General features: G+C 39.1%; 1 protein-coding gene across 1 annotated transcript in view; it reads right to left on the bottom strand.

Moving 5' to 3' along the window:
- The window catches only part of bcas3 (BCAS3 microtubule associated cell migration factor), a 988,864-nt gene that overhangs the window by 552,668 nt on the left and 420,792 nt on the right, over positions 1 to 15,404 (bottom strand). Inside the window, exons 17-18 of the mRNA XM_055166948.1 lie at positions 5,027 to 5,151; positions 1,276 to 1,441 (exon numbers count right to left, since the gene is read on the bottom strand). Coding sequence (XP_055022923.1) covers positions 1,276 to 1,441; positions 5,027 to 5,151 — 291 coding nt within the window. The remainder of the gene's footprint in view (positions 1 to 1,275; positions 1,442 to 5,026; positions 5,152 to 15,404) is intronic.

Raw genomic sequence — 15,404 nt, 5'->3', positions numbered from 1 at the left:
GTGTGTGTGTGTGTGTGTGTGTGTGTGTGTGTGTGTGTGTGTGTGTCAGTGTGACTCTGAGCTGCTCTGTCATATTGTATACGGTACAATAGGGTGACCAAACGTCCATTTTCCCCCGGACATGTCCGTTTTTTGGCGTCCGGGTTTTTTTTCATAAAGTGATGGAAATGTCCGGGTTTTCATGATCTTTCATTGGGGCCATTAAATTGACTCGTCGCTCTCTGTGACTCAGAAGGAGCGAGACACAAACAATCAGTCAGTCAGCAACATGCCGAAGTGCAAATGCGCATTTAACAATGACTTGGACAAGAAATTTGCCGTTTTTCGTCCTGGTCGAGACAAGTGGGAGGCCATGTGCTCAGGTAGTGAGGTGAGAGTAGCTCCATGTCGAGGTCCCACCAGAACACCTTATCGGGGGTGGGGACCCCCACAAAACGGCTCTGTGAATCCAGTTTGAGTCGTTCTTTAAAAGTAAAAAGGTGGGAGTAGTTCCTCACATGTTTGTTTACATCTACACAGCGCACGAATCGAGGTGAAGCTGCAGAATCTGTGTGTCGTTCGTTCATTTGTTTTTCAATATAAAACCAAAAATAAGAACACAAAAAAACAACAGTTTTCTTCATTATTTGTCTCCAAAACTAAAATGAAAAAACGGATAATGATTTGTTTTTTTCTGAAACAGGACTAAAACAGGACTAAACCGTTTTCAGTCCTGGTCTGATCCCGGTGTCAGTCCCAGTCTCAGTTCTGGTCTAGTCCCAATCCCGGTCCTGGTCCCGGTCTCAGTCCCAGTCTGGTCCCAGACCTGGTTTAGTCCTAGTTCAGTTTTATAATAATAATAAAAACTTTTTAAAAATCTCAGCTATTTACAAGAAGTCAAACTCAGATATTTTGTACAAGCTGCTCTTGAGGTCAAAATAAGTCCTCTGTGTGCTGTCTGCATCTAATTATAAAGCCTTTTATGGTCCGCGAATCAGGAAGTAATGCTGCAGGTGCACTGTTAGCATGCTAGTTGTTGTTAGGATCGTGAGAATGGTCATAAAACTCTGCTCTGGTGTCTGAAAATTGTGAAAAGTGCTTAAAAACTTGAAGAATTAGGACGTCTGAATGTGTAAGGTAAGAGAGGAAGAACTCTGGACACTTCTAGCTCTGATTTTTTCAAGTTTTTAAAGGTTTTGAAGTAAAAATCAGCACGTTTAAGGACATGCACACTCCACAAACCCACAGAGATCAGGAGTCTAGCCCACGCCCTCCTCCCCTGACAGGATTCAGTACCTGGTGAGGGTCCAGCAGGCTCGGGGGCAGGTGCTCAGCTCCAGGGGCGTGTCGTCGCTGATCTTGGCGGCCGTGGCGAGGGGGCGGGGCTCCAGGACATGCTCCACCAAGTTTCCGTAGCAGCTGAGGATGTAGAGAGAGTCGACCACCGACTGCCTGGACTGGTCTGAAATGACAGAACGCAGGAAACGTTTTAGGAATTGGAAAACGTTAAAAATTCTGAACCTGATTTTAATTCATTCTCGTCAAAGTAAATGATCTTTACATCAGAAATTGTTTGGTAAAAGCAGCTAAATAAGAAAAAAAAGAGAGTCTAAATTAGGGTGACCATATTTCCATTTGTGAAAACCCGGACACCTTCCCGGGGGTGGGAGGTGGGGCCTATAGTTGTCCCTCGCTATATCACGGTTCATCTTTCGCGGTCTCGCCATTTCGCAGATTTTTTTTTGTGTGTGTGTGTGTGTGTATCAATTTTGCATGTGTTTTTTTTGGTTGTTTTCTTTACACACGGGTGGGTCAGGACTAAACCGGGTCTAAACCAGGACTAATCTTGGACTTAAGAGAGAAAACGCCGAGCAGTTTGTCCGCAAAGCGCGATCGGGCGACTGCCGCGTTTAACCTCCGTGAGGTGCGGAGCTGAGCCGGTCCTTTCTCCTGCGTCACCTCCGAGCCCGTCCCGAAACTGAGTCCTGTTTCAGTTCTGGTTTAGTCCTGTTTTAGTGTTGGTTCTGTGGGTTTTTTCGGAAGGTTCAATGCGTGTCCAAGTACAACTGTCACCCCGGAACGACGTCTCTGACCAACTCAAAATCAGGGGTAGCTTTATACTACATCTTGACAAAACATTAACTTGTTGATTTAGCATATACAGCAAGAAAATGAACAATACTGCTGACCCAGTGCACCTTATCATGGGTGGGAACATGCCACGGGGTCCACATATGTCAGTTTTTCTGCTTCGTGGCACTCAAAGTCCAGAAAAAACATGTTATATAGACCTATAGATATAGTGTTTTCCAATGTCATTCCAAAGTCCATAATATTAGGTGAATTAGCATGACCAACACATAATATTTCCCACAGTTCAGTCCTGGTTTATGGAATCAGTTTTAACATTTTCATTGGTCTCGTGGTTTGGGAGCATTTCTGCTAAAAACAAGAACTCCCTGAATCAGTTGGTTAAATGGGCGAGTGAGGTGATTGTTCATCCTCAGAGCCGCTGGACTCTCTGTACTCGAGACACTTACAGACGACGTCCCAGAGGATTTTGGGAGACGTGCAACATCCACTAAACTCAGAGTTTCAGCTGCTTCCCTCTGGTCAGAGGTTTTTAGTCCCAAGATCTAGAACGAATCGTTTTAAGAGGAGCTTCATTCCGGCTGCTATCATACTTTTGAATAAATTGTAATCTATTTATTTAAGATTGTGCGTTTTTAACATATTTAAGATTTATTTATTGTGATTTTAGACAAGTGTGTTGGATGATTTTAATTGGTTGTTTATGGAACAAACCATTCTGCACTGGAGCACTGTAACACTTTATTGTAACATTTTATCGTGTTTTTATGTGTGTTTTGTGGATGAATGAAATGTGAAATGTGGAACCTGTCTCTTAAATCTGCAAAGCAAATTTACCTACGGGTACGAATAAAGCAACCTAACCTAACCTAACCTAAGTCTTAGTTCAGTCTGTGGCGTAGGCAGCGCAAAAGCTTGATATAATCTCGGGTTAACGGGCGGGTGCGAGTCTCCAAAAATGGACCCGTGCAGGACTCTGCGCTGTTGGACTCCATTACGGAATAAATGAATCTTGGGTTCGTTACATAAAGAAGGAGGAAAATAACAAAAGGACGACAGCAGCAACAAGTTTTAAGAAGGAAGTAAAAAGTGTTGTAAGTGTCCTGTGTGAGAAAAGTGTATAAAGTTTGTGCTGAGAGGTTTTACAGCCTTAAAACAGATAGAATAATTGCAAAATATAAAGTTGATACTTTGCAGATTTCACCTATCGCAGGTAATGAGTAATTTAGAACTTAACCCCTGTGATAAACGAGGGAACGCTGTACTCTCACCTGTATGTTGCAGACTGACCGACTGTTTGTGTCTCGCTCCTTCTGAGTCACAGACGCGACGAGAGACGCTCAGTTTCAATGAACGGTACTGAAAACCCGGACATTTCCATCACTGGAAAAAAAAAAAAAAAACGGACGCCCAGGACAGGACGCAAAATACAGATATGTCCGGGGAAAAACAGACGTTTGGTCACCCTAGTCTAAATTATAATCTCGTTCATTTTTAGTACCATATTTTTCGACTAAAGGGTCCACACTTGTTCGTATTAGAGTCGTTTTCGTTGTGGATGCAGTGTTCGTCCAAACTAATCCGATGGAAAACGGCTCCAGAGACGGAACGATCTGGTGCAGCGTGTTACGTGCTTTTGTTCAAGTGGATTTTTATATTTATGTCTGTTTTGCGGCGCGGTTGGTTCGGGTATGAATAGGCCGCAGTTCTCTTGCTCCTGCGCTCATGTAGAAAACAGAGAGACGACCCAAAATGCAGGACGGCTTTAAAGCATTTCATAATAAATCCAAAAAAATCCAAAACTGGAAACTAAACTGTCATGACATGAGACAAGAAGAGACTCTGACAGAGACAATGGACCAACAAAGGGCAGAGGAGAAACACAGACACAGGTGAAACACATCAGGGCGGGAAAAACAATCAAGACAGGAAGTAAAACTCTAAACTACAAACAGACACGACAAAATGTGAAAATAAAATGAGAAAATACAACCACTACAAACATGAACCAGGTTAGTTTTGGGGACGTCTTTATTCCTTTAGGTGAGTGATGTCGGCGTCGGCGTCTGCGGCCTCGTACGGGCTTCGTCCGGTGCCGCATCATTTTGTTCTGTTTGACCAGGTCCACTTTTTCAGTTGTTACACGGGAGGGATTTAGTCCTGGTTTAGTCTTGGTTTAGACCTGGTTTAGACCTGGTTTTAGTCCTGGTTTAGACCTGGTTTAGACCTAATTTTAGACCTGGTTTTAGACCTGGTTTAGACCTTGTTTTAGACCTGGTTCAGACCTGGTTCTAGACCAGGTTTAGACCTGGTTTAGAACTGGTTTAGACCTGGTTTAGATTTAGACCTGGTTTAGACCTGGTTTAGAACTGGTTTAGACCTGGACCTAGTTTTAGACCTGGTTTAGACCTGGTTTTTAGACCTGGTTTAGACCTGGTTTTAGACCTGGTTTTAGACCTGGTTTTAGACCTGGTTTAGACCTGGTTTTAGACCTGGTTTAGAACTGGTTTTAGAGACCTGGTTTAGACCTGGTTTAGACCTGGTTTTAGACCTGGTTTAGACCTGGTTTTAGACCTGGTTTAGACCTGGTTTTACACCTGGTATTAGACCTGGTGTCAAATCTGGTTTGAGACCTGGTTTAGAACTGGTTTAGTCCTGGTTTGGACCTGGTTTAAGACCTGGTTTAGATCTGGTTTAGATCTGGTTTAGACTGGGTGGTTTTAGACCTGTTTTAGTCCATTTATTTCACAGTAACTGTAACCGAATACAGTTACTCATCATTTGTACTCTGATTACGTAACTCTGGTACATGTAATCTGTTACTCCCCGACACTGCAGAAAGGTGGATGATGGGAAAAGGTTACAGACAAAAAAAGTCCCTCTGAACTGAAGTGATGGAGGTGTTTTTGTTAAAGCGAGGAGGACAGAGGAATGAGCGTCGGCCCGTGCGCCTCACCTTTCTCCCTCTTGATGTTGGGGTTTGACAGGAACCAGGACCTGGAGGAGGCGAAGAGCGCGGCCACACAGAACTCTCCTCCACTCGACTTACTGGGCGAGATCTGCGGAGGCGGCTTCGATTTACTGAAACGAAACAAAACAAGGACATACAACTTTTAAAAATACTGTTCAAATAAGATAAATGCAGGTTTTGGGTGTTTTTGCGATTGTGATCAGAGTGCAGAGATCAGAACATGTTAAGGTTGTCAGTATTGAAAATCAGATACTAATCGATAGGGCTGTGCAAAAATATTGAAATATCGATATATCGTATTGTTTAAAGTGATGATACAGTATCGATATCGTGGGCTGCTGTATCGATATATCGCCAAACGGATTAAATCTATTTTTGCATTTGTATTTTGTCAGCAAAGAATAAAAACATTTGAAATTTAAAATGTTTTTCAGTGTTTATTAAGCGTGGAAAATACATATTTGTTTTAAAAAAAAAAACAAAAAAAAACTAAATGTTAAATTAAAATAAAATTAAAATTATTTAGCTAAATGGTTGCCTAACATTTTTAAAGATTTTTTTTTACTTTAGTATAAAAAAAAAAAAAAAAAAAAACTTAATAAGATATTTTAAAGAATGTGAAATTATTATTATTATTTATTATTATTTTGTATTAATGTATTTTTTTTATATATACTGAACTTAATTAAACATTATATGTGATACTTACTCATTTTTCTTTTACTTCATTTTTATTTACATTAATTAAAAACAAGACTACAAACTTAGCTCAATTATTATTATTTTTTTATTACTGCTTAATTTTTCAGGTTTACAGTGTATTTTTTGGTTTATTTCACAAAATTATTTTGTCACAGCTACAGTTTTGTTGTTTGTTCAGAGGAAGGAAACTCGTTTATGCGACAAATTTGACATTTTCACTGTTTTGATGATTAAAATTTTTGTGTTTCATATGAACTTTGCACAATAAGACTTTTAGTGTCACAGACATGATTTAGACTTTATTTTTTATTGAACCATATCGAATCGAACTGAAATTGCACTGTATCGAGGTATGTATCATATCGGAAACTTCTTAATGATACCCAGCCAAACTAATCAATGTCAAAACTAGTATTAAAAGTAGATACTTATTTAAGTTATCAAAAAATAAATAAATAAAAATACACAAACAGTAAAAAAAATAAAAGTGACCCATTTGAACACAAAAAGTAAAAAACACAAAGAAATTACTATCATTTTGTATTGAAAATCACATTATACTGTCTAAAAAGGAGCATTTTTATCTATTTAACTTTTTTTTTTTTAAATTATCATTGTGGTATCGAGAGTCTGTCAAACGCTTTTCTCCATCGAGATGTTATTGCTTTGCCTGGAATGTTTCACAGTATGGCATTAAACCTTTCTATCTACCAAGACACAGGTCAGATCTGTGGAGAGGCGACGCCACTTACGGTCAGAACGTCTATTTTTTGTAGACGTTTTCGAGCTGTAATTTAATAAATGTAAGATAAATGTAAAGTAGAGCTGTTTAATGTCGCACTGCGGGACGTTCCAAGGACATATCCATAGCAACGATCTCAACAAAAAGTTACAGAATGCAAGAAATTTTATGACAAATCAGGTCTAAATGACAGGATATTGGGTGTTTTTGCGGAGAACTTTCTATTAAAATAACTTCAGTCTTTGCGATTTGATAATTTTGCCAAGTCAAATTACGACTTTTGAGTGATTTGCGATACACAGTCCAGCCCCGGTCCTGTGCGTGTGTGTGTCCAAAGTGTGTGTGTGTGTGTCTGTTCACCGTCACAGTGTAATCGCCGCTGACAGCTTTGTGCCGAGTAAACGCTTTAAACTCAAGTCAAGGTGAAAACTCTCGGTGAGCGGGACTCTCGGAGGAACATGACGCACTGTGGTTTGGCCGCGCTGGATTTTAGGGGCTTTCGCTGTTTACGGATTCATGTTTTATTCTCAATGCGTCGAATAAAAAATTTAAATTTGAAGTAAAACGCTGTTAATATGGATTTATAAGAATTTATTAAAGGGCTATAAAGTCATTTTCTCGTCACAAACAGACCTGGAGTTGTGTTTTTTTTTGTTTTATTCACACATGTTTAACTGCATGTTTAGGCTGAGTTCTTCTCTCAAACTGGAAACACCCTGTTGCACCTTGTGATGTCATGTGGTAATGAAGTGCTCCACTGTGATTTTAAACTCCACACACCTTCACTAGAATCATTTGGATCATAACTTCAGCCCTGGAATTGCCTAAAGGAGCCTAGTCAAGCAGAAGTAAACAGCAAGAACAAAAATTCAAGTTAATTCATCTGATATAAAAATGTATTGAACAGATACATATGTACTCTAGTTTATGAAACTGTTGACCTTTTTTCTGTACCATTTTTGGTTCTAAAGTTCCATATGTTTTAAACAGACCATGTATGAAACATGGAACAAAAATTATTTCCCAAATTTCAAAGACCCAAAAATCATGTAAATAAATGGATGTATTTCATCATATCTTGTGTTATTCCATCTTTGAACTGTTGATGAAGGTACATCATTTAAAAAAATAATGTATTTAAAATGATAAAAATTTGCTTGGAAGGACTGACATATTTTATAGAAATAGTTTCCTTTCATTCTGAAGTAATATTAAAGTATTTGGAAGAAAAAAAACAACAAATGATGTAAAATCCTGCACCTTCTACTTGTTTGTACAATTTTCCCTCCGTTACTTTTCCCTCCGTTACCATGAACTTTCTTAATAAAAAATCTCATGAGTCAAAAAGTCAGAGGTTTTTCAACCTAATCTTGTACCATATGGTAGAAAACTATATGAAGCAAATATTCAAACCAGTTTGTTAAGGATATGTAAGTGAGAACCAAGAGTTATCACTGTTTGGATTTATTGACCAAAAAGTGCTGCATATTTCATTCCCTCCGTTACCGACATGAGTTTTTAAATTATTTGTCAACAACTTGAAAGAATCTCACAGGTTTAACTTGACCCTGTTGGAGTGTAACTCTTTCCTACATTCTGATACTTTACTTATTTCAATAGTTCCTCTAGTTTCTGAATAAGAGACATTTGAATATAAAAAATCTGCCTGTTTCCCTCCGTTAACACTTGACCGGACCCAAAGGTAAAACTGAGCTGATAACTTAAAAATAAACTACAGCTTCATGACATCACAAGGTGGAACAGAACATTTTCAGCTTTGGAGATGTACTGACTAATAATAAAGAGTTAAACAAACATGTGTGAAGGAAACAAAACACAACTCCAGGTCTGTTTTTGATGAGGAAACTACATTATAACATGACTTAAGGAGTTAATTTGATGTAATATAGGAGCTTTAGAGTGTAAAAAATATATATATTATTCTCTGTTGCAGGGGTCTCCAACCTTTTACCAAACAAAAATGCCAGAGAGCTATTAGAACATTTATAGAACATTTATTACCCCATGGCAAACATTAGAGGGAGTACAGCTGGACGCCTATAAACCACAAACCATTATCCATCTATTTAGTTAGGCATCAAAATTATACATTTACAGTGGCAATTACTACAGGTTTAGTTATTCAGCACAGTATATATAACTCAGAAATCCCTTGGTGAGCTACTTGGAAAGGGGTGGAGAGCTACAGTTTGTAGTCTCCTGCTCTACTGACACTTTTCAGTTGATGTCATCAACATTCCCGGGGGGTGTGATCGTCCGTTTAGACCGGGGCGTCAAAAAACACCTCTAGTTGGACGCCTTCGTATTGGAGCTAAGACACCCCTGACACGCGTTTTGGACACCTCGGTTGAAAGGGAGAAAAATACTTGACGCATGTCCAGGGCGTCCGCTGCCCTGGAAACAAGTCCCGTTTTCCCGGAACGATGGCAGAACAGGATGAGAGAATAACTTTAGTGTATTTATGAGGTAAAACCATCAGCAAAGGAGATCGGCTCAGCAGCTGCAGCGTGTATTTATTTTTACTACACTAATGACCCTGGTTCAGTCCTGGTTTACTCTAGCCAGACTAGCGCCACCTAGTGCCTTCGCTCAATTTCATTTCTCTCCAGTGACTAGATCAGGAATCAGAATACACTAGATTTGCAAGAATCCCTGAAGTTGTAGACCGCGCACCGGCCAATCAGCGAAGAGCTGTGAAGCCATGACGTCAAACTCGTCGCGTCTGTCTGGGTCCATTTTGTGGTACAACACAACAGTAAACAAAGCGTCGAGATGGATGTAGACCAGGGGTGTCCAAACTTTTTTCATCAAGGGCCACAAATCTAAACACAGATAAACAGGGGGCCGATCGAGGGACGTAGACTGGTGTTCAATACAGAGAATAATTAAAATATGTGAATGTTTAATACAAATAACATGAATAAACACTGATGTCTCATGCTAAGATCCTTAAAACCACACACCAAATATTAAATATTCGCTTTATCAAGGTAGATTTTCCAAAAACTTGCAGTAAGAAGTAAATTTTTAAATGATGTAAGGTCATTTGGGCCAATTCACCTGGAAGCCAGAGGGCCAAGAAAAATATGTCTGAGGGCCGCATTTGGCCCACGGGCCGTAGTTTGGACATGCCTGATGTAGACGAAGACAGACATTCAGTGTTGGCAACGATTCCCGAGATCGAGGATTTAAAGCCGGAACAAAGAGAATGTTTGGTGAATTTTATCAAGAGGAAAGACGTTATTGTCCGTCAAGACCAAACAGCAGCGATTGTTTAAATTAAAAAAAGTACCTGTCTACCATCGAGTGAACAACCTAATGCTACGAGGTCAGACGGTTTCCACAAAGTGAAACCGGCTGATGAATCAGTCCTGGTTTAGTCCTGGCAATCGACATGGTGGCTCTGGCGTTTATATATCCACTAATGACATGGCGTAGATTTCTTGTTCTGGTGTTTGTGGTTCTGGATCTTTCTCTTTCTTCTCCTTCTTCCAGATAATGATGTCGTTCTGTCACTGGATAGTACGACGCCCGGGAAGCGTTGACGCCTGAACGCTCAAGACGCTCCAAGTCGACGCCAGATTCGCGCCGCGCTGACGCCCGAAGACACGCCACAAAAACGCAGAAACGTCTGAAGCTCTGTTACTCGAGTTAGACTTTAATCTGAGCTTTGTCTCAACACAATCTGACCAGAAAGAACTGACTCTGAGCTGGAACGACAACAGATGAACTGATTTGTGCCGTTAAAAAGTCCCTCCAAAATAAGATAACAGTCCCAAGGTAGATTATGTGTAACTTTTCTACTGGACAGGTCAGATCTGTGGAGAGGCGACCCCGCTCACAGTCAGAATGTCTGTTTTTCGAAGGTATTTTTGAGCTGTAAAACCACCTGTAATTGAATAAATGTAAAGCAGAGCTATCGCGGACCAAAAAAGTTACACAATGCACCTTTAATAATAGTTTTTCAGTTTGTCGCTCTCACGTTTTTGTGGAAAATCAAACACTTGGACTGCAAAAAACAAAATCTAGCCAAGTTAAGTTGACTTGAAATAAAAGAGTTTGATCATGATTTGAGTAAATTTCACTTGACAAGTAGAATTATCTGCCAGCGGAACAGGACTTTTTGTTCTTAAAATATGAAAATACATCTTGCTTCACTTAAAATAAGAAAAACAACAACTCTTTGCACTTAAAATAACAAAATCAAATGTTGCTTGAATTAAGAAAAACACACTTAATCCATTGGTAGATAATTTTACTTGTCAAGTTGAATCGACTCAAACAAGAGCAATCAGAGATATAAACCTGGTCCCCATGAGGCGTCGGTGGTTCAGTTCATCAGCACAGAATCAGTTTATGAGGAGCTCAGCCCATATCACATGATCAATATATCCATAATGTAATGTGTGTATCTGTACAGGCCCATGAACATTTGTGTGATACTGGTCACACATGAGAATCTCTGTGTTTACTAGGGATGTCTCGATCACATTTTTTTGCCCCCGAGTCCGAGTCCTTTGATTTTGAGTATTTGCTGATACCGAGTCCCAATCCGAAACTTCTATAAAACATTATAAAATGAACTAAGAGCAAAGAATAAGATCCAGGATGTTTGGGGATCAGATTGTGTTGATTTCAACGTGTAGTATTTGGACTGAACTTCGTGTGAAAAATCAAATGTCCAAAACTTTAATTTTATTGACTTTTCTAACCATGAACCATCATTGGTCAACCACCATCAAAATCTTGACTTTTCTCAGTCTGGTCTTGGAATGTGTAACTTAATAAACTTAATGAACTGGACAAAACAGGAACCAGACCAGAACCAGATCAGACCTGAGACTCGACTCTGCACAATCTACACTTTGTATATTTGATATTATATGAAGCCTGTGCTTTATATTTGAAACATTTAGTCTCGTCTATGAAATCCAAATAATACAAAACCTTACCAAATAAAAACGAGATGACAGAAGCCCCACAGCCTCTCTCCCCCCGCACCAACACCGCATCCACAAACCCACAGCAGAGCACCGCAATTGTCCCACCACTTAAAGGTTGTATAGAGGATTTTTTTAAGGGAAGAGAAATACAGCAACAGTCCTTGTGCGCATTCAGAATTACTGTTGAAGTGACCTGTCCAGAAGTCATTTAGTGACCGATGCGTCAGTTTTTAGACCCTTTGTCTGCTTGAGTCGCGCAATTGCTGGAAGGAATCTCCAAGAATCACCTCAGTTAGTCTTTGCTCCTTTTCTCCTTCTCTTCTTCTTTCAGCGACCTCAAAAACTGACTTTCTTTTGCGTTGAACTGGTCGTGGATTCTCGTCCGACATCGCGACAAACTTTGTGCAAACTGCGAGGAAGCTACAGTTTGAAAAAGCCTCTAAGAACTGCTGCATAAACCATGTAATTCCCGCTTGCCTGCGAGTCAATTACACTAGAAACGTAGGTTGATTGACAACCTAACAGCCAATAGAAAATGAGGCAGCCTCGTTTTCTGTTGGCTGATGTTTATCTGGCCTCACTACATCCTCAGTTGATAGATTTTCGTTCTTTTTCTTTTGGTCATCATAATTACAAAGCTGCTGCGTCTCTGTAATGGTATTTTAATCTTTCACTGACAATTTGAAACAAAACAAAAAAATCCTCCATACAACCTTTAATAACCGCTTCATGCCACTTTTCCCACCGCCAAAAGCGCCAACTCCACTGCGCAACATGCAAACAAACAGCGCCGTACGACGACGCCATCGGCCGCACAGGTGTGAACAAGTGCCAAAGAACCCCAGGTAACAGCACTCGAGCACGACATGGCCCAAAAGTCAAAGCTCAAGTGCACCTCTAGTGCAACAGGTGCTGAACAAATCCCGTGCCTCACTTAAAAAAAAACAAAAAAACTTGTGCGCGTGTGTTATATACATATTTTATTTATCTGATACCTGACCATAACGGCCGAGTCCAGATCGAGTCCACAGTCACGTGACCGGCGTCAATTTCCGATCATGTGATTGGATCAGGACAACCCTAGTGTTTACTAGTGTGTAACAAAAATGTCACTTTTCGTGAGTTGTGTGTATGTTAGTTGTGTGACTGTAGATCAGTGTGTTGTGTATCTCCAGAAAAACTAGAAATGGAAATTATTTTACTTCCAATTAGAATTTTAACGGCTACACTGAAAGAGAAAGGAACTGTTATAATCAGCGTTTATCTCAAAAACTATTAATATTTGACTGTACAAATGCATAGAATTATAAATACATAATATTTTTCAGAGATTTTGAGACACTCCTGTCGCTCGAGCTCGATCCTTCGCGGAGTTATGACCAAAAACACATATTTGACCTTGACCCCGGTTATGTGTGCGCCAACTTGTGTGATGATTGGGTGAATATTTTAGCCCGCAGATGGTTCAGAAATTGACGAAATTGACGAATCCTTTATAACGGCGTGACCTTTCAATTGACCCGTGTGACCTCAAATGACCTCGCATCGTCACCAAACTTTTTTCGCGGCATCGAGCACAGGGACTTGACCCACGTACCAAATTCTGTGACAATCGGTCCATAAATGACGGAATTAACGTGGACGGACAGACACACAGACACAGGGTGAATACAAAACCTGGTCAAACCTTCGGGGACCAGGTAAAAAAATTAAATGTTTATATTTTAAATAATTTTAACTTAACCTAGATATTGTTTTTTTGCAGTGTGGACTGAAAATGTGCTGTTTTCTTGAGTTTTCAGACTATTTTAACAAAATTTAAACATTTTGAAAGAGTTTTCTAATCTGGGTTTTGTCATCGTGGTCACTGCTGAACATTCGGCCATACACATACATGTAGAACCTCAAGTATCAATAACATTCAATCTAAAATATGCATAATTTTTGTTTTTTTTTTGCTGTGTGGACTGAAAATGTGCTGTTTTCTTGAGTTTTCAGACAATTTTAACTAAATTTAAACGTTTTGACAGCGTTTTCAAATCTGTGTGTTATGTCGTCATGGTCACTGCTGAACATTTGGCCATACACATACATGTAGAATAAAATTCAATCTAAAATATGCAATTTTTTTTTTTTTTTTTTTTTGCAGTGTGGACTGAAAATGTGCTGTTTTCTTGAGTTTTCAGACGATTTTAACAAAATTTAAATGTTTTCTAATCTGTGTTATGTCACTATGTTGGTCATTGCTGAACATTCGGCCATACACATACATGTAGAACCCCAAGTATCAATAACAGTCGATCTAAAATATGCAATTTTTGTTTGTTTTTTTGCAGTGTGGACTGAAAATGTGCTGTTTTCTTGAGTTTTCAGACGATTTTAACAAAATTTAAACGTTTTCTAATCTGTGCGTTATGTCACTATGTTGGTTACTGCTGAACATTCGGCCATACACATACATGTAGAACCCCAAGTATCAATAACATTCAATCTAAAATATGCATAATTTTTGGGGTTTTTATGCAGTGTGGACTGAAAATCTGCTGTTTTCTTGAGTTTTCAGAAATGTTTTTACTAAATTTAAACGTTTTGACAGTGTTTTCAAATCTGTGTGTTATGTCGTCATGGTCACTGCTGAACATTCGGCCATACACATACATGTAGAACCTCAATTATGAATAAAATTCAATCTAAAATATGCAAATTTTAGTTTTTTTGTAGTGTGGGCTGAAAATGTGCTGTTTTCTTGAGTTTTCAGACGATTTTAACAAAATTTAAATGTTTTCTAATCTGTGTTATGTCACTATGGTCATTGCTGAACATTCGGCCATACACATACATGTAGAACCCAAAGTATCAATAACAGTCAATCTAAAATATGCATAATTTTTGTTTTTTTTTGCAGTGTGGACTGAAAATGTGCTGTTTCTTGAGTTTTCAGACAATTTTTAACAAAATTTAACGTTTTTTTTCTAATCTGTGTGTTATTGTTCATGGTCACTGCTGAACATTCGGCCATACACATACATGTAGAACCTCAAGTATGAATAAATTCAATCTAAAATATGCATAATTTTAGTTTTTTTTTGCAGTGTGGACTGAAAATGTGCTGTTTTCTTGAGTTTTCAGACTGTTTTAACTAAATGTAAATGTTTTGGAAGAGTTTTCTAATCTGTGCGTTATGTCACTATGTTGGTCACTGCTGAACATTCGGCCATACACATACATGTAGAACCCCAAAGTATCAATAAAATTCAATCTAAAATATGCATAATTTTTTTTTTTTTTTTTTTTTTGCAGTGTGGACTGAAAATGTGCTGTTTTCTTGAGTTTTCAGACGATTTTAACAAAATTTAAACGTTTTCTAATCTGTGTTATGTCATTATGTTGGTCACTGCTGAACATTCGGCCATACACATACATGTAGAACCCCAAAGTATCAATAACATTCAATCTAAAATATGCATAATTTTTGTTTTGTTTTTTGCAGTGTGAACTGAAAATCTGCTGTCTTCTTGAGTTTTCAGACAATTTTAACTAAATTTAAACGTTTTGACAGTGTTTTCAAATCTGTGTGTTATGTCGTCATGGTCACTGCTGAACATTCGGCCATACACATACATGCAGAACCCCAAGTATCAATAACATTCGATCTAAAATATGCCTAATTTTGATTTAAACGTCTCTTTTAAGCGCCGCACTGAGGCTTGACCAAAATCTCCACGTTTCTCCGCAGCTCTTTCCCCTTTTTTTTTCCCCCCCCGAGTCCGGTCGGTCCCGTCTCCGGACAGCTCCCTCCGTCCAGGCTCCTGTTGTGATTGTTCCCATATGAGGAGCTTTAGTTCAGCCCAAACTTCCTCCTCGGCTCCTGACATGAACAGTAATCCAATAACAGCTGATGCGCTCACTGTGGGGCAGGAAGTGGAGCACGAGGCCAAAGGAGAGAAAGTCAAAC

The sequence above is a fragment of the Boleophthalmus pectinirostris genome, unplaced genomic scaffold, assembly GCF_026225935.1.
Source record: "Boleophthalmus pectinirostris isolate CB_2022bp ecotype Guang Dong unplaced genomic scaffold, ASM2622593v1 HiC_scaffold_9, whole genome shotgun sequence".
NCBI classification, from domain to species: domain Eukaryota; kingdom Metazoa; phylum Chordata; class Actinopteri; order Gobiiformes; family Gobiidae; genus Boleophthalmus; species Boleophthalmus pectinirostris.
This window is presented reverse-complemented; position numbering and strand designations above follow the sequence as displayed.